At 51.2% G+C, this 18870-nt stretch overlaps 2 protein-coding genes across 2 annotated transcripts in view; both read left to right on the top strand.

The window, feature by feature from the left end:
* Nucleotides 1-4904: 4904 nt before the first annotated feature.
* LOC143836415 (uncharacterized) lies at nucleotides 4905-10826 on the top strand. The gene is made up of 3 exons (XM_077335687.1): nucleotides 4905-5174; nucleotides 6340-6397; nucleotides 9556-10826. Exons 1-3 carry the CDS (start codon nucleotides 5040-5042, stop codon nucleotides 10668-10670), a joined length of 1308 nt encoding a protein of 435 aa, XP_077191802.1. The 5' UTR covers nucleotides 4905-5039; the 3' UTR covers nucleotides 10671-10826.
* A 6852-nt stretch (nucleotides 10827-17678) lies between these two features.
* RBM38 (RNA binding motif protein 38) overlaps nucleotides 17679-18870 on the top strand; it is a 37882-nt gene continuing 36690 nt past the window's right edge. Inside the window, exon 1 of the mRNA XM_077335688.1 lies at nucleotides 17679-18243. Coding sequence (XP_077191803.1) covers nucleotides 18076-18243 — 168 coding nt within the window. The 5' untranslated portion in view covers nucleotides 17679-18075. The remainder of the gene's footprint in view (nucleotides 18244-18870) is intronic.

Genomic DNA, 18870 nt, shown 5'->3' on the forward strand with positions numbered 1-18870 from the left:
TTCAAAGCAGCTTACAATCGCAGTTCAAATTGTGTGCAGACGACTCACTCCCACCTGATTAGCCCATCCTGGAGTGTGTGGCCAATAGGGAGAGAGCACTCTGCCAGTGAGGGCCAGTCAGTTCAAACTGCGTGCAGACAGCTTAATCCCTACCTGATTGGCCTTCCCTGGGGGTGTGCCACCAATATGGAAAGAGCACTCTGCCAATGAGGGCCAATCAGTTCAAATTTTATTCTGGAGGGTCACAGTTTGGCCACCCCTGGACTGGATAGTCACTTTGATCCATAGATAGTAAATATATCCCATTGGATCTGACCAAGTGTGCTTATATCTTAAATAAAGCTTATACCTTAAATAAATATTTGTTGGTTTTAAAGGTGCCTCTGGACTCAAACTTGGTTCCCTTTTAATGCTGTTCAGCATGTCAGATCTGCTGCTCCCTTGATCTGGGCCAGAAGATGGCAGCATTTCTATCTGCTGCATTCATGACTTGGGACATCTTTTCGCTTTTGAAGTGTTAGATTGTACTAGGCCTGATGATCCCTCCGTTCAAGTCCCTCATGTCTTTTCCAAAGAAGAATACACGTTCTAATTTTATAAAATAAAGCCATGAAGGTTCCAGCAATGCACAAGTAGACTGTGAGAGAAAAGCCTGGCAAAACAATACATTGATTTCCCCCACCCTTTCTTTTCCTTGAGACCATCTTCTGTGTGCCAAAACCCCCTCCTGAGTGGGCTTGTTGTTGTTGTTATGTGCGAAGTCGTGTCCGACCCATCGCGACCCCATGGACAATGATCCTCCAGGCCTTCCTGTCCTCTACCATTCCCCGTAGTCCATTTAAGTTTGCACCTACTGCTTCAGTGACTCCATCCAGCCACCTCATTCTCTGTCGCCCCCTTCTTCTTTTGCCCTCGATCGCTCCCAGCATCAGGCTCTTCTCCAGGGAGTCCTTCCTTCTCATGAGGTGGCCAAAGTATTTGAGTTTCATCTTCAGGATCTGGCCTTCTAAAGAGCAGTCAGGGCTGATCTCCTCTAGGACTGACCGGTTTGTTCGCCTTGCAGTCCAAGGGATTCGCAAGAGTCTTCTCCAGCACCAGAGTTCAAAAGTCTCAATTCTTTGACGCTCGGTCTTCCTTATAGTCCAACTTTCGCAGCCATACATTGCAACTGGGAAGACCATAGCCTTGACTAAACGCACTTTTGTTGGCAGGGTGATGTCTCTGCTTTTTAGGATGCTGTCTAGATTTGCCATAGCTTTCCTCCCCAGGAGCAAGCGTCTTTTAATTTCTTTGCTGCAGTCCCCATCTGCAGTGATCTTGGAGCCCAGGAAAATAAAATCTGTCACTATCTCCATTTCTTCCCCATCTATTTGCCAGGATGAGTGGGCTAAAACCCCTCTTTCTCCAAATATAGCCCTGTTTAATTATGCATATAGCCCTGCCACTGAATTTGTGCATGGAAAGTTACATAGATAGGCAGACGGAGTCGTCAAATATCCCAACACTTAATTTCTTTTGATCCTCACAATGGTTTCCTAAGGGGCTCGTGCTTGGTGGGCAGCAGTTTGACAATTGGGTCATATCCAGGATTCCTTTCTTCTCAGGCCCCCGAGTCAGCTGTGACTTGACGGTAGCCCCCTTCCCCCCAAACAACAACAACTGCAAAAACTGGTTCTGCCAAAATGTCTTATCTAGAATGTGTTTGCTATTTACTTCATCTACACCATGCCTCTCTTCCTCATAAGGACCCAACTAGGCTTGCAATGTTCTCCTCTCCTCCGTTTTATCCTCACAACAACCCTGTTAGGTGGGCTAGGCAGAGAGTTCATGGCTGGCCCATGGTCACCTAGGCAGCTTCCAAAACAGAGTGAGGATTTGAAGCTGGGTCTCTTCCAGGTCCTAGCCCGACATTTGAACCACTACTCCATTGGGTGAGGGAGAGCCTCGCTAAAGCCAGGGAACCAGTTGTGCATTTTCATATATTTACAGAAATTAAACACAGAACGAAAATCTGCCTGCGTCCTCTTCAGTGCTTTGTCGTTCTTGCTGGGGCGTGTGCTGCAAACGGAGCCATGACAGTGGCGTACCAAATTGTCAGGGCTTCGTGGGCCCAGAGCAACCGTTCATTTCAAAGGCCATCAAGACATGCAAAAGCACAGCGCTGTAACGTGACTTCGGCATATTCTATCTGGGTCTCGTCTCTAGCGGGGTGGGGTCCGGGGAGCACAGCCGTCCCTGCACATTTCCAGGAACATACAAAACCAGCGTTTTGGTTTCACGTCACCTTAGATCTGGGTGACTCGGGGAACAAAAACGCCCTTCTATGCCATTCGCAGCAGGCCTTGAATAATTAAAGGGTCTCCTCAAGCTGAAAGTATTCACTGAGTAATTAATCAGTCAGTAGGAGAAAATTTGCTCCCTTTAGGAAGCCGTCCCTGCCAGCTGTTCGCTCTTTTGTTTGACTTAAAACAAATGAGATTATAGGGACGATAGTGCAGATCGGACGTTTTGGGATACATGCAGTTCTGGAGCAGCAAGGATTTCCGATCGGCACCAAATACATTTACCATCAGAACAGATTGAACCAGCCTTTATGTGTATGTCCATGACACGGTTTGGGTGCTTATCTAAAATGTATATGTCTTTGTTTATGTGTGAGTGTGTGTGTTCCTAAAAATTGAAAACATATATATGAGAGCCAGCTTGAAATAGTAGTGAAGAGAGGCAGTTTCTAATCTGGCAAGGCGTGTTTGATTCCCCATTCCTCTGCATGCAGCCAGCTGGATGATCTTGGGTTAGTCACAGTCCTGTTAGTGCTCTTCTCAGAGCAGTTCTATAAGAGCTCACTCAGGCTCACTTACCTCATTGGGTGTCTGTTGTGGGGAGACGAAGGGAAGGTGTTTGCAAGCTGCTTTGAGACTCCTTCGGGGAGAGAAAAATAGGGTATAAGACCCAGCTCTTCCTCTTCTAAGCTGCTTGTGTGAGCTGCTTCTCTCCATTAACACAGGGATCCCCGCTCAGCAGCAGTCCAGAAATGGGCAATATCTTGCACTGCTCATTTCCCATCTGAAGATAACAGCAGTTATAAGCAGCTCTGAGACTCCTGCGGATAGTAAAAAGCAACATTTAAAAAAAGCCAGCTTTTCTCCTTGCACAGAAGTACCCATTCAGGAAGCTGTGTTGATACTCTGTGGTAAAACCAGGTGTGCTTCTATGTAATAAATAACACGCCTTCTGCTGTATTTCATAGTGAAAATTTCATGTTTCATGGGCACACAAGTGGGGAGATAAATGTGAGACATTTATTATGGAGGGTAGCCCTGGATTCCTTGAAATGCAAAAACGACTTTGTGCTGATTTGTACCTTACATACAGAAACATGACAGCCAGATTGGTGTAGTGGTTAGGAGTGTTTGACTTCTAATCTGGCAAACTGGGTTCGACTCCATGCTCCCACTGACAAAACTGTTCTGACTGAGCAGTAATCTCAGGGCTCTCTCAGCCTCGCCTCCCTCACAGGGTGTCTGTTGTGCGGAGAGGAAAGGGAAGGCGAATGTAAGCCGCTTTGAGATTCCTTCTGGTAAAGAAAAGCGGCATATAAGTACCAACACTTTTTATTCTTCAGTAATCTCAGGACTCTCTCAGCCTCACCTCCCTCACAGGGTGTCTGTTGTGGGGAGGGGAAAGGGAAGGCAACTGTAAGCTGCTTTGAGATTCCTTCTGGTAAAGAAAAGCGGCATATAAGTACCAACACTTCTTCTTCTTCAGTAATCTCAGGGCTCTCTCAGCCTCACCTCCCTCACAGGGTGTCTGTTGTGGGGAGAGGAAAGGGAAGGCGAATGTAAGCCGCTTTGAGATTCCTTCTGGTAAAGAAAAGCGGCATATAAGTACCAACACTTCTTCTTCTTCAGTAATCTCAGGGCTCTCTCAGCCTCACCTCCCTCACAGGGTGTCTGTTATGGGGAGAGGAAAGGGAAGGCGACTGTAAGCCGCTTTGAGACACCTTTGGGTAGAGAAAAGCAGCATAGAAGAACCAACTCTTCTTCAGTAATATCAGGGCTCTCTCAGCCTCACCCACCTCACAGGATGTCTGTTGTGGGGAGAGGAAAGGGAAGGCGACTGTAAGGTGCTTTGAAACTCCTTCAGGGAGAGAAAAGCGGCATATAAGAACCAATCCTTCTTCTGATTGTGCTTGGTGGTAACAGGAAGTGCCTTCAAGATGCACTCATCTTATGGTGACCCCGTAGGGTTTTCAAGGCAAGAGATTGTCAGAGGTGGTTTGCCATTGCCTGCCTCTAATTTAAAAAGAGGCAAATCAATATGTGGAGAAACAAAACACTTGCGTGCATCCTCTCAAAGGAGCTTGGCTACTGCATCTCTGCATGATTTGGTGATTGCTTTCTTCCAACTGGCCTATTGTGGCAGTGGAGTTTTTGAACCACATCTCTGCATAAAATGTGATCAGAGAAGTCCTTTATTCATCAAACAGCATTACAGAAAAATCAGAGGAGTCTCCCTCTTTCAGAGGAGTCCAGCGAGTCTCTGTATGAGTCTCCGTTCTGAGCTTGCCTCCTCCCAGTCAGGGAGCAGCAGCAGATCACAGCGCTTCATGAAGAAATTCAAAAGATTGTCTTCTGCACTTTAGGAATGAAACAAGCCCCAGTTTCTAATCTGATGTTTGTAGAACATTCACACAAGCTGTGGGTAACGTTACTGAACTGCTGCATCCAGAAGTCCGTCTCAATCTACGAAGGAATTGTAGGAGGACCCCTTTCACGACTCCTCCAGGCTAGCCTTTGGTTGGTGCCCTGCCCCTCAAAGGTGAGCTCCTGATTGGTCCACCTAAGACAATGCAGCCTGCTTCCCACGTGATCCATGACACAGGATCGTTGTCACAAAGGGCCTACCCTGACACCTTCAGTCCCTGTAGCACTTTGCGGGGCTGCAGGTGGGGCTTGCTGATGCTTTGGCCGGCAAAGGCGTAGGAAGAGAAGAAAGATGCTGCAGTAGCTTCCGGATCCCCTTTTCTCGCTCCAGCCATGGCTGTCCTGGGGGACAAGGTCTACAACAGCTGCCTCCCTTTCGGCGAGCCCCACCAGAAGCTGCTGGCCGCCATCCTGATCTTGTTGGGCTTTTTGGCTTTACTGGACAATACCATTAAACTGGTCACTTGGGTAAGCTGACCGGGGGATGGATACGTCTCTCCTGCTAATAGAGACTGGACACTTGGAGCCCCACTCCACGCGAGTCTGATTTCTGTCCACCTTCTTGAGCCTATTTCAAGGGGCTGGCTGTAGCCAGATGTCCCAAAGGAACCCCCCCCCCTCCAAGATTTAGGAAACCCTACAGAATGTGCTTCCCTCTGTGTCCAGTTCCAATCAATGAGATTTGTGAGGGATCTCTGTTTAATGATTCTTGGTGTAGGGGTTAAGCGTGGCGGCCTCTAATCTGGAGGACCAGGTTTGATTTCCCACTCCTCCACATGCAGCCAGCCGAGTGACCTTGGATCAGTCACGGTTCTCTTAGAGCTCTCTCAGCCCAACCCTACCTGACCGGGTGTCTGTTGTGAGGTGAGGAAGGGAAGGCAATTGCAAGCTCTTTTGAGACTCCTTAGAATAGAGAAAAGCAGCAGACTCTAATCTGGAGGATTGGGTAATTCCCCGCTCCGCCACATGAAGCTTGCTGGATGGCCTTGGGAATTATAGTCCATGGACATCTGGAGAGCCAGCTTGGCCACCCTGAAAAATGCCTTATGTTGGTATGTGTAAGGCTCAAGCGTAAGGCTCAAAATGGAAAAGTGACATTTTGATGATGGCACCTACAATTTAATAGGAGGTAATGGAACTTAGAGCCTCTTGTGGCACAGAGTGGTAAGGCAGCAGACATGCAGTCTGAAAGCTCTGCCCATGAGGCTGGGAGTTCAATCCCAGCAGCCAGCTCAAGGTCGACTCAGCCTCCCATCCTTCCGAGGTTGGTAAAATGAGTACCCAGCTTGCTGGGGGGTAAACGGTAATGACTGGGGAAGGCACTGGCAAACCACCCCGTATTGAGTCTGCCATGAAAACACTAGAGGGCATCACCCCAAGGGTCAGACATGACCCGGTGCTTGCACAGACATGACCCGGTGCTTGCACAGGGGATACCTTTACCTTTTGATGCTGCCTCTTTAGGAGCCCTAAGCAGACCGACACTCTTCCAAGCCCATTTGACCCCAATGGATTCAAAAGAGTGTAACTGTGCTAAGAACGGCACCATCAGTAAATCAGATCTCTTTGCCAAAGGCTTGCTGGTGGTCTATATAATCTGGAAGCTCTCATGATTTTTCTTCCTTCTCTGTAGTCTTGGAGGATCTTCGCTCCTTTCCTGAGTACAATATATGGGTCTTGCTTCAAAAAAGGTAAGCCTTTTAAGTAAGCAGGGAAAGAAAAACCCCTGGTCCCTTTTCAGTTCCGCCTTCTTAGGAACCCATGTTGGGTTCTGCTGAAAATTTCTGCAGACAGGATTTTCATCAGCAGAGCAGGACTTCTTTATTTTCTTCCTTTCCCTGCAGTCCCCATGGTGTTCTTGGGAGAGAAAGAACCCCCAGGAATAGCAGTAAGGGGGGGGGGGGAGAACTCTCTGTCAGCAGAAATGCCGTACTACAGGATCCTATTGTGCCTCTTTCTGCAATGCTTCCACCTTCCTGTCCTGTATAGCAGGCGTAGTCCACCTGTGGTCCTCCAGATGTCCATGGACTACAGTTCCCATGAGCCCCTGCCAGTGTTTGCTGGCAGGGGCTCATGGGAATTGTAGTCCATGGACATCTGGAGGACCACAGGTTGACTACCCCTGCTGTAGGGGGTTCTGCCCCCTTCAGGTCGGCCGCAACATTAGGGCTGGGAAATATTTTTATTTAATGTGGGTAGTGCTATCCCATCCTGTGACACCCCCAAAGACAATTCTCCGTCAGCCATGCTGTTGCCAAAAATTACGCATCTGCAGATAGTAAGTACATGCAAGGACAAATTTAAAAAGCGGTATTTATTTTATTCATTTTATGATTTTATAGACCGCCCCTCCCCACAAGCAGGTTCGGGGCTGTTCAAGTCCTACATCGTGCATGCAGTGTTTTATTAAGAGAGAAAAGCCGCAGGGACCAAATTCCCCAACGATGTGGCTGAAAAGCCAACAGGTGTGACAGGAAGGGTGAGAAAAAGGACAGAAGTGCTGCTTTTCTCTCTGCAAAGAACAGAAAGAGGCCAGCCACCACTTATAATTAAAGAGCCAAAGCACGGCAAGAGCTCAACAGACAGGATAAAAAAAAAACTTTGCATAACTGAACCTATTCAACTTTGCCTCCCTGATGACTGGCATGGCGATTAATAATCCGTGACGTTTCCACAGCTCAGCCTGATTGTTGCAAGTCCTTTACTACGGGGGCCCCCAAGATGGTGTCATGACACCCTAGTAAAGGACTTGCAACCATCAGGTTTAGCATTTTCAGTGTACTTTCAATGTACTTGCAAAGTGCATTGAAAGTGCATTAACCAATGTGTGCAGAATGGGGCAAGCACTTGCTATAGGTGGGGGATCTCCTTCCCCTACCATTTCCTTTTTCCCATCCCTAGCACCTCCCTAGCCTCTCCTCTTTTCTTCCTCCTTCTGTGTCCTTCCCACCCACCAGCCAACTATATCTGCCCACCACTTTCAGCTTTCCTCTTTCACTCCTGGAAAAATCTGCATATTGTCAGCCGCTGAGCCAGGCCCAGTTGTGCACTGAGAAACACAAAAAGACTTGTTGGCACAACAGATTCCGCTGTATCCCCCTCCAGATATTATTTCCTCTTTTCTTACTCTAAGCTGCCCACGTATTCTTGCCTTTCCCCTTCTTTATCTCTCCTTCCTTCCTTCCCACCAATCTACCTTTTATCTGCCTTCCCACCAATCTATCTTTTATTTGCCTTCATCTTCAGCTATATTTACTATTTGTTTCTTTCCCCACAAAGTGGACACAAAGCGGCTTGCATCATCTCCTCTCCTCTAGTTGGAATTCTAGCTACTACACTATATTAGCTTTTGAGCTTTGGCTACTGTTAACAGCAGTAAGCAACCGGCCTGGCATAGTAACGATAGTTGTGCAATATCTAGTTGTTGTTGGTTGCTAAGAGGGCTAACCCTTCTGAATCCTCCCTCAAAGGCCAAAACAGTCCTGGAAAGGCCCTCCCCCTGCCTTTTACTGACAGGAACCAAGGCTTGCTGGCTGGCAATACTGTTGTGATTGCCTAGCAATGGCCACTGAAACCTACAAGCACTGCTTCTATTATTTAGGGTCATTTAACCCATATGTGTGTTTGTGTGTTTAGGTCTGCAGATAGATCCGTATTACCTTTTCATGGTGCCAATCTCCAGATTTACGTATCCACAGATGAGGCCAGGTGGTGAATATACTGATGATATATTAAGCAATGCAAAAAAAAAGGATATTACAGAAGTAGAAAACAGTGCAGAGTGTGCCGGATAATAACTACAGCATAGAGCTAATGCTATAAACAGTGGCATTGTTCACAGTCCCCTTTACAGAAGCATCTTCCTGGGCCATTTCGCTATAATAATTTTCTTTATAAAAACACCCTCTTCAGCAAAGTCACCTTTGTCTCTGGAACTGTAGGCTGCAAACTCCTACAAAGGCATCCCAATCCTGGAGCATTGTCCCAGTGCGAAATATATCAGTTTAGGTGTCATGGCTCCTTGCAAAGAATTCTGGGGATTGTGAGGGGCCAAATGTATGGCCAACTGCCATTTTGGTCCCGTGAAATCTCCTTGGGCGTTTGGCTGACTAACCACCACAAGATCTAGATCAAGGGTGGCCAAAGTGGCTCTCCAGATGTCCATGGACTGCAATTCCCATGAGCCCCTAACAGGGCAACTGAAGAGCCATCGTTTGGTCACCCTATATCTAGATCAGGGGTAGTCAAACTGCGGCCCTCCAGATGTCCATGGACTACAATTCCCATGAGCCCCTGCCAGCGAATGCTGGCAGGGGCTCATGGGAATTGTAGTCCATGGACATCTGGAGGGCCACAGTTTTGACTACCCCTGATCTAGATAGATCACTGAGCCATTTATTGGTCTGACTCAAATGGCAGCCCTTAAATCCCCTCCATTACCCTACTCTCTTTTGCTCTCGTTTATTTACTCTATATCTTGCCTTTCTCCCCAGTGGGGGCCCAAAGCAGCTCACATATTCCCCTCTCGCCTTGCTTTATCTTCACAACAACCCTGTTGAGGTATCTTCACCTGAGGCTGTGTGACTGGCTCAAGGTCACCTAGCAAGCTTCCATAGGAGAGTGGCAGATCCAGGTCCAAGACTGTAACCGCTACCCTAAATTTGAATCTCTCTGCACCTTCTACCTGACAGTCTGCTCAGGATAAAGATACAGGAGAACGAACCAGCTTGTGATTCACTGGGAATTCCCCAAACTAATCGGTACCGTTTAGAAAGGAGTTTGTGACCCAGGCATCCCCTTCCTCAAGAATTCTTTTATATCTATGGTTATTCTCCTCCTCTGTCACAAGGCAGCACATGGCTCAAGACGATTAAGGCCTTCTCCAGCAGGAAGAGATTGTGGAGAGATTCAGGGCTGAGCAAAGGGCGGAAGAAATTGCCCGGCCTTCGCTTCCGGTGCATCGTTGACCCTGTGAAGGTAACCGTGCAGATGGGGAACGCCAACGAGGCAAAGGTCAGCTGGCCACGGGAAGGTAAGAAGAAAAAGACCTGCTACTACAGCGAAGGGTCGAGCCATCAGGACACGGACGACAAGAAGGCCAGCTGGTACAGGAACCAGCAACAGCTCCGGAACAGTCAGTGCAGTTCCCACGCCTCAGACACCGAAACGCCCCAGCCGGCGTGCCCGGCCGGATCCGTCGCCTCCTGGGTGCGTTTCAGCTTCAGCTCCCCGGAGCGGGCGACGGAGCCGGGAAGCAGCTCGGCCCGCTACGGGACTCTTGCGCGCAACCACCAAAGGGCCACAGGAGATAAGCCGCATAACTCGGAGGTGGCCGGCGAAGGCGCCCAAGGGCAGAGGTTCCTGCAGCGATCTGGTGTTCCCAACGCCGAGCAAGCCACCGCCCACCATCCGGATCACCCGCACTGCAACCGTCAGTCCAGCGAGACGAACTTCATCCCTAGCCCCATTCTACCGGGCCCCAGGCGCGTGGTCTATTCCGCCCTGGCTTCTGACACCGTCTCCAGGACGCACCTCAACAGCGAGGAGTACGCCTACCCGCACTCCCCCAGGGGTCCCCAGAACCGTCTGGGGCTAGAGTGGCACCAGCGCTGGCCAGCTGCCCAGCAAGCGGAAGTGTATGTCTACCTCGTCAGCCCGCCGCCCCCTAGCCCGGAACACAACCCCGAGCAGCCTCACCACCCCTTCTCCCAGGCTGTCTCCGGCAAGGAGATGCTGACCAACCGGAACTCCTTTAGCCACAGCAGAGGCAGTTCCAGCCAAGGGCCGGCGGGCCAGGGCAGCTCTGACATCCACAAGCAACGCAAGAGCATCTGGGAGAGGAAGCACCAACAAAGGTCCCTCCAGCCCAACTTGGATTTCGAGAAGCTGACGGGAAGCAGCGGGGGGGCCAGCCTGGGCCACCGGGGAGGGCTCGATTTGGCACCCCCCACCCTTGCCAACTGAAGGTACTTTCCGGTGAGGAGAGCCACACACTGAGCTTCTTACCCTGAGAAAGTGGGTCAACTCCATTGGAGGAGGGTGGAGGAAGGACATCCTCGGCAATTTCTTTGACAACCTCTGGGCACGCGTGGGTCAAATAAAACCAAGGCAAAGCAGAAACATTTCTGGGTTTCACTCAGAGGTCTTTCACATCACCTGCTGCCTTTAACTGGAGAAGCCGGGGATTGAACCTGGGACCTTCTCCATGCCAAGCAGATGCTCTTCCCTTGAGCCACCGCCCCTCCGCAGCTTGAGATGTTGAACCCCAAACCTGTGCTGTGGAATCAGGGAGTCCAGGCTTCCTCCAAAGCAGGGAAGGCAGCTTGAGGTTTTCTTTTTAAGAGAAAACATGCAAAATTTTAACATACCTTGATGAAGGTGGAGAGGAGCTCTCAGGTTGGGGGCCAGGGAGAGAAAGTGCCTAAAGAAATTTGGGTTTGGGAGCCAGAGAGAGAGCAGGCCTAAAGAAATTTGCCCTGGGAACCAAATAATCCTTGATCTGAAGCATCTGAAAATGAATCCTTTCCATGTCAGACACCTCAACCACCCGTGACTTTCCATGGCTCTTGTCCTGTTTCTGTTGGGGGGAATTGGCGATGTGCTATCAAAAGGTCAGGGTTTACGCATTTATAGCAGATTTGTTTTGGCTAATGGTAGAATCATGCACTCCACACCACCAGCAGGAACGTCCTGTTGGGACCCACCCACTGACAGACTCAGGAAAAGGTTTCTCGTATTGAACCATACTCGGCCTCCCAATCACTTGTACTCTGAACTATCAGCGCTAAATGCTCCATGCTAGGATATGCAAACAGGCTGGTTAATTTGGAAGCGGCACTGCTGCAGAAAAGGTTTCAAAATGTTTTCTGCATTCGTCGTTCACCGACGTCTTTCTGCGTTCATCGTTCACTAACCACATTTTTTGAAAAAAACCAAAAGTTCATTACTGAGAGCAGCAGTGTGATTTTAAAGGCCACGGAGTGGTGCATTCAGGGTAATCAGGAAGGCGGCTTGGGGGGATGGGGAGGAGAGGAAGAGGGCTTTGGAAACTACACGATTCTTGATACCAAAAAGGGATTTAGGACTTCTCCTTTGCAGCGTAGAGAGTGGCAGCCTTCCAGGGCCGGTCTTAGCAAAACCAACAAGCCCATCCGTTCCCACAGTGCTGTACAAGCTTGTGGAGAAGTGACGTGAACCGCAGGTCCTAAACCCCATTTAAAAAAGGCCGCCTTGTCTCATATAAAAACTCTTCCAGTTTTTACCTCCCCCTTCCTTCAAGGGGTTCCGTCGGCCTACATGGTTCTTTTTTCCTCACCCCATAAGGTCAGGCTGAGAGAGGGAGACAGCACACAACCCAGTCAGCCTGATGGCCCTGCGGGGATTAGAACCCAGACCCTGGCCCAAAATTCTAACCACTTGGCTTTCGTTCGTAGTCCTGCGACTTCAGATCCTTTTCAGATGGAGATACATGAAACTGCTCTTGTCTACTCAGGCTGGCAGCTGCTTTCCATGGTCTTAGGCAGAGGTCTTTGCACATCACCTACTGCCAGTTATTTTAACCGGGACACCAGGGATTGAACCTGGGACCTCCTGCATGCCAAGCAGATGTTCTGCCACCGAGCCACAGCCCTTCTCCACTTATTTACTTCATTTATACCTCGCCGTTCTCACCAACAGCGACCCAGAACACCTTACATAATTCTTCTGTCCTCCATTATATCCTCACAACCAGGGGTAGTCAACCTGTGGTCCTCCAGATGTCCATGGACTACAATTCCCATGAGCCCCTGCCAGCGTTTGCTGGCAGGGGCTCATGGGAATTGTAATCCATGGACATCTGGAGGACCACAGGTTGACTACCCCTATTGTGTTGGACAGCATTACCCAGGAAGAAGTCTCTGAAGAGGTTACCAGTGACCCTGCTACCATAAGACTCTTGTTCGTTACATTACCCAGGATGCACTGCATGACACACTTTGGACTGAACGGGGACTTTACAGGAAAACAGAGCCAGGGAAAGTTCCCATCTCCCCACGTGCTGACCTGCTGAGCTTTGGCTGCAAGCATCATATAAGGTTGCCATCCTCCAGGTGAGGCCTGGAGTTCTCCCGTAATTGCAACTGATATTCAGGCTACAGAGATCAGTTCCTCTCCAGAGAAAGGCTGTTTTAGAGGGTGGATTTTACCCCCTACTCGGACCCCCCCCCCACTCCTCCAAACACCAATTTCCCCCTGGCTCATCCCATTCCCCCTGGCTCATCCCAATCTTAAGGAGGCCAGTCCTGGGTGGGATTTGGGGATCCCCCAGGTTTACAGCTCATCTCCAAGTGACCAGAGAGCAGTTCCCCTGGAGAAAATGGCTGCTCTGGAGGGTGGACTCCATAGGATTATGCTCCACTGAGGTCCCTCCCTGCCCCAAATCTCTCCCACTCTCAGCTCCACACACAAAGTATCCAGGTATTTCCAAGCCCAGAGTTGGCAACCAACGAATCTGGCGTTGGCTCCACTGATTCCTTACTAGGTCGGGGGACCCTTAGACAACCCCCTGCGTGCATGCAAGTGTGCTCATGACCCCCGGGCCCCAGGATCTCCCGTTTTTAAAACGGAGTCAAACTATTTTTTAAAATAAACTTCCAAAAAACAAGCCTCCCACCGCACCCCACCCCACCGCGCGCGCTTCGGTGCGCCCCAGATGCCTTCCCGCCTCCAGCTCGAAGCAGCCCCCACCCCCCCTTTCTCCAAAGGCCAGGCCCGGCCAGCAGCTGCAACTATTTGCAAACGTTAGTCCTGCCAAGTTTGACAAGCTTCCCCCGCAAAAAAAACCCAACACCCCATTCTCTGCTCGGCGGCGTTCTCCGGCGGGCTTCTGCAGGCAAATATTTGCCTTGCAAACTCTCATTTCTTAGTCAAATACGCCCCGTCCCCGCCCCTAGGCAAATCGGCCGCCTGCAAGAGGCCACGCCCTCAGGGACGAATTGGAAGGGGGTATCGCAGTGTCTTCTGGGAAAGGTAGTTTTTCCCTCCCCTTCCGAAAGGGCCCCGCATTTTGGCGCAGGTCGCTCAGCTCCGGGTCCAGATCCTGGACTCACGACTGATCTTCCGACTACAGAGATAGCTTATTTATTAAAAACGTTGGAATAAGGTTTTTTTGGGGGGGGCTGCTTTGGAAAGTGGGTCTCCTCACAGGTTGCCAACTTCCAGGCGGTGACTGGAGATTCCCTGGGACTGCAAAGCGTCTCTAGACGACAGATCAATTAACTTGGAGAAGGTAGTCTCTATAGCAGGGGTGGCCAAATTGTGGCTCTCCAGCTGCCCATGGACTACAATTCCCATGAGCTCCTGGGGCTCATGGGAATTGTAGTCCATGGGCAGCTGGAGAGCCACAGTTTGGCCACCCCTGCATGTCCTCCCCAAAACCCACTCTCTAGGCTCCACCCCTAATATCGGCAGGTATTTCCGGAGCCAAAGCAGCAGCCCTAATTACATGGGACTATACCCTACATAGCGTTGGCAGCTGCAGTTTGGAAAATACCTTGGGGGTGGAGCCAAGGAGTGTGGGGATTGGGAAGGGGCGGGCCTTCAATGGGATATAATGCCGTAGAGTCCGCCTTCTGAAGCAGCCATTTCCTCCAGGAAAACTCATGGGTTGTCATATAAACGACGGAGCACAGTTGTTTTCTGTTCCCCAGAGGGTCGGACCAGAATGAGTGGGATGAAATTAATGCAAAAGAATTTTCAGCTAAACATCCGGAAGAAGTTCCCGACAGAGCAGTTCCTCAGAGGAACAGGCTTCCTCAGGAGGTGGTAGGTTCTCCTTCCTTGGAAGTTTTTAAGCAGAGGCTGGATAGCCATCTGACAGAAATGCTAATTCTGTGAATTTAGGCAGATTGTAAGCGGGTGGACAGGAAGGGATGTGCCAGTGTTTGTCTCTTGTGGCCATTGGGGAACCATCTGAGGGCCAGTTGCTGTTTTTTTCTGATCTAGTTGAGACCCTGTGGGTTTTATCCCCAAGACCCCCCAAACAACCAACCATCAGACTTCAGGAAATATATTGATGGGCACCATAGCACCATTGGGCACCATACCGAGGAACACTAGTTTTACTTGTGAGCAAGGACAGGCTGAGCATTCTGCTCCCTGCTTCCCCACATTAACTTATTTTTAATGTATACCCAGCCTTTTAAATGAAACGGGCCCCTTAAGGCAAATTGTCAGCTTGCACAACTGGAAGAGGTAATGTTCCAAAGCTAAATGGCCCCCAACTTGTTCCTTAGACATGGATTCATGCACCAGCACATTAGACCACGCTCCAGTAAAGGGGAGGGTATCTCACAGCCCACCAGCAGTCACTGCAAGTTTGTTGTCTCCCCCCATCCCCTGGAGGTTGCAGACCCACAGACATTTTCCTGGGAATCAGCCCCACCTGAACCAAATGGGATTTATGTCCAAGCCGCCGAGTTTAAGATTGCTTCACCAATGGAAACTCGGGCTGCTTTCCAAAGATCACCCTTGCTTTCCTCCAATGTTTTTTCCAGATCTGTTCTGAGATGATCTTGCCTGAAACACAAAAGTCCAAGCAGGTTTTCATGCCGTGTGGATGGGAAGATGCACATTTTCATACTTCCTGCTCTCATGAGAGCCATTTGCCGCCAGCATGCCAACCAACTTATAAAAAAAAGAAAGTTGCTATAGTATTATAATGCTATACCGTTATAGGAGCTACCAAAGTTTTTGATAGCTAGCAAAAGGGGTGGGGGAAGCAGGCAGAAGAAGAGTTGGTTCTTATATGCAACTTTTCTTTCCCCAAAGGAGTCTCAAAGCAGCTTACATTCGCCTTCCCTTTCCTCTCCTCACAACAGACACCCTGTGAGGGAGGTGAGGCTGAGAGAGCCCTGATATCACTGAAGAAGAGTATGCCGCTTTTCTCTACCCGAAGGAGTTTCAAAGAGGCTTAAAATCGCCTTCCCTTACTCTCCCCACAACAGACACCCTGTGAGGGAGGCGAGGCTGAGAGAGCCCTGAGATTACTGAAGAAGAGTTGATTCTTATATGCTGCTTTTCTCTTCCCGAAGGAGTTTCAAATTGGCTTAAAATCGCCTTCCCTTACTCTCCCCCCAACAGACACCCTGTGAGGGAGGTGAGGCTAAGAGAGTCCTGATATCACTGCTTGGTCAGAACAGCTCTATCAGTGCTGTGGCGAGCCCAAGGTCACCCAGCTGGCTGCATGTGGGGGAGCAGGGAATCAACCCCAGCTCACCAGATTAGGAGTCCAGATCCCTAACTACTACACCAAGTTGGCAGGGGAAAGTGACTGGCAGGGGATGAGAAATCCTTACATGGGAATATTTTTATTCATTCACTGTGCACTTAAAGTCTGCATAGATTTTGAATTCACTGTTGTCCTTGAGTGGGCTAACAGTGGGTGACTCCCAGTGGGCACAGGGCATAGGCTTGACAGTGCCTTGTTTGATGAGCCAGTATAGCTCCACATCAGTCTTTGGCTTGGGGAGAGGAAGGGAAGCTGCTTTGAGACCCCTTCAGGTACAGAGAAGTGGCATATAAGAACCAACTCTTCTTCTTCAGTAATATCAGGGCTCTCTCAGCCTCCCCTCCCTCACAGGGTGTCTGTTGTGAGGAGAGGAAAGGGAAGGCAACTGTGAGCCCCTCTCAGACTCCTTCGGTTAGAGAAAAGCGGCATATAAGAACCAATTCTTCTTCTTCTTAAGAATGTGTTGTGCTGGGTTTGCTGGTCCATGATGGAATTAGCATGGAAGTGAAACTTCGGCATTTGGATGGAAGCCTTCCCCTTGACTGGTTGGCTCAGGCCCAAGTGTACCAGGCGGCCCTCGGTGGCCATGCTGATTTCCACGGGACTGAGTCTGCTCTCTGGGCAGTCGGTCGACAGCCCCTTCCCTGGGTCAGGCATTAAACAGGAAGTGACCTGCGTCTTTGTCCCTCCTGCAGGGATTCCAGGGGAAGGATGCTTAGTACGGCAGCCTACCCAGCAGTGTAATCCCAGGCTCCTCAACAGGGTTAGATCTGTGGGTTCAGGAACACCCCGACACTGTAATCACTGCAGCTCTTCATGGGGGCCAGAACCCGATGCAAGACTGTCCTGAGAAGCCCCTCAGGAAACCTCACCTGCTATACACAAAACAGACAATAGGTCTTCCCTCCCTGCGCTCGCAATTGGCTAGATTAGCATTGATTAGTTGGATTGGCTAATTAGCATTAATCGATTTAAACCGATGGGATCAGGCAGACGGGATCCTCACTGCATCCTGTTACGCCTCTGCTTGGATCCTGCCTCTGCCACCCCAAAGGCAGCTATGCCTCCCCATTTTTGCAATTTGTAATTTGAATGGAGGTTTTAATGGGAATTATATCACATTTTATATGAGCCTCTTGTGGCGCAGAGTGGTAAGGCAGCAGACATGCAGTCTGAAAGCTCTGCCCATCAGGCTGGGAGTTCGATCCCAGCAGCTGGCTCAAAGTTGACTCAGCCTTCCATCCTTGCTGGGGGGTATCCGGTAATGACTGGGAAGGGAATGACAAACCACCCCTTATTGAGTCTGCCAAGAAAACGCTAGAGGGCGTCACCCCAAGGGTCAGACATCACTTAATGCTTGCACAGGGGATACCTTTACCTTTTATATTGCATTATAATTTTCGTCCGTAACCCGCTTGCCGAGAGTGGTGGGGAATTAATTCATAAATAAATACCCCACAACCCCCCTTGGCAGCAAGCCCGCCGGAAAGTCCTAGCGGCCGAGCTGCCCAGCTTGCAAACCCGCTGCGACCTTTCCCCGCCGCTCCCGACTCCTTCCCCTTGCAGGGCGGCCGGCTGCGGACTACAAACCCCGTGGGCCTCTGCGGGCCGACTCCCTCCCCCCCGCCCCCCCCCAGCTCCAGAGGGAGGCGTGCCGGGCGCCTGAGCCTGGAAGGGGGCGGAGGGAAAGGATGGGTACAAAGCGCGCTGCGCGCTCCGGGGAGCGGCTCCAGGCTGGGCGGCCGCAAGCGGGAGGTGATTTTGCACGAGGGGGCGGCGGTTGCCGGCGCGCTCGGAGCCCTCCCGGAGGTGGTGCGGCGGCGGCGGCTGCTGCTACCGCTGCATGGGTGACGCCGCGGCTGCTGTCCGTGCTGCGTGGGCGCTGTCCCTCGGGGGGCCTCCCCGCCGCGCCCCCTGCAAGGCGATGCCCCGCGGCGACTAGGACGGCTCCCGCGCTCCGCCCTGGACGTTTCGCCTGCCCGCTTCCTCCTCTTGGATGCTTTGCCCGGCCGCTCCCCGCCGGCCGCCGCCTCGTCCCGCTCGTCCTCGCCCGGCCGTGCCCGCAGCAGCGGCGGCCGTCGGGGCTGCCCGGGCGGCGCCATGCACACGGTGCAGAAGGACACCACCTTCACCAAGATCTTCGTCGGCGGCCTGCCCTACCACACCACGGACGCCTCGCTGAGGAAGTACTTCGAGGGCTTCGGCGACATCGAGGAAGCCGTCGTCATCACCGACCGGCAGACGGGCAAGTCCCGCGGCTACGGCTTCGTAAGTGCGGAAGGGGCTGGCGGGGGGTAGCGGGGGAGAGAAAGGATCCGACCGCCGGGGGATGCGCCGCTTGCGTTGCGCCCAAGTAGACGCCTTAGCCGTCGGGGTCCCCGGTGCTCCGTCGGGCGTGCGGGCTTGGCTGCTTCAATCCTGCAGGGACCGGGTTAAAAAGGGACGCGGTCCGCAAAGCGTGGCCGGCTTGAACAATCGAATAAAAAAAAAACTTCGGACTCCCCTTTTCCCCTCCCGGTTTGTTCCGTTTCAGCCACTGCGCCGCACCCTCGATGCGTGGCATCCTTTATGGAGCCTCTGTAGCCGACCCTTGCAGACCACGGGGTAGGGCTTAGAGCAGGGGCAGTCAATTGCGCCCCTCCAGATGTCCATGGACTACAATTCCCATGAGCCCCTGCCGCTGGCAGGGGCTCATGGGAATTGTAGTCCATGGACATCTGGAGGGGCGCAGTTTGACTACCCCTGGCTTAGAGCGACGGGCTGTAGGAAATTGCGCCTGTTTGCCGGGGCTCGTGGGGGCGTGCGGTGTAGGGGTTAGACACGGCGGGTGGGGAGAGGATTGGAGAGACCCAGGCTCAGATCTCCCGCACTGGCACGAAGCTGCCCCGATGCCCG

This window comes from Paroedura picta, chromosome 4 (genome assembly GCF_049243985.1).
Source record: "Paroedura picta isolate Pp20150507F chromosome 4, Ppicta_v3.0, whole genome shotgun sequence".
NCBI lineage: Eukaryota > Metazoa > Chordata > Lepidosauria > Squamata > Gekkonidae > Paroedura > Paroedura picta.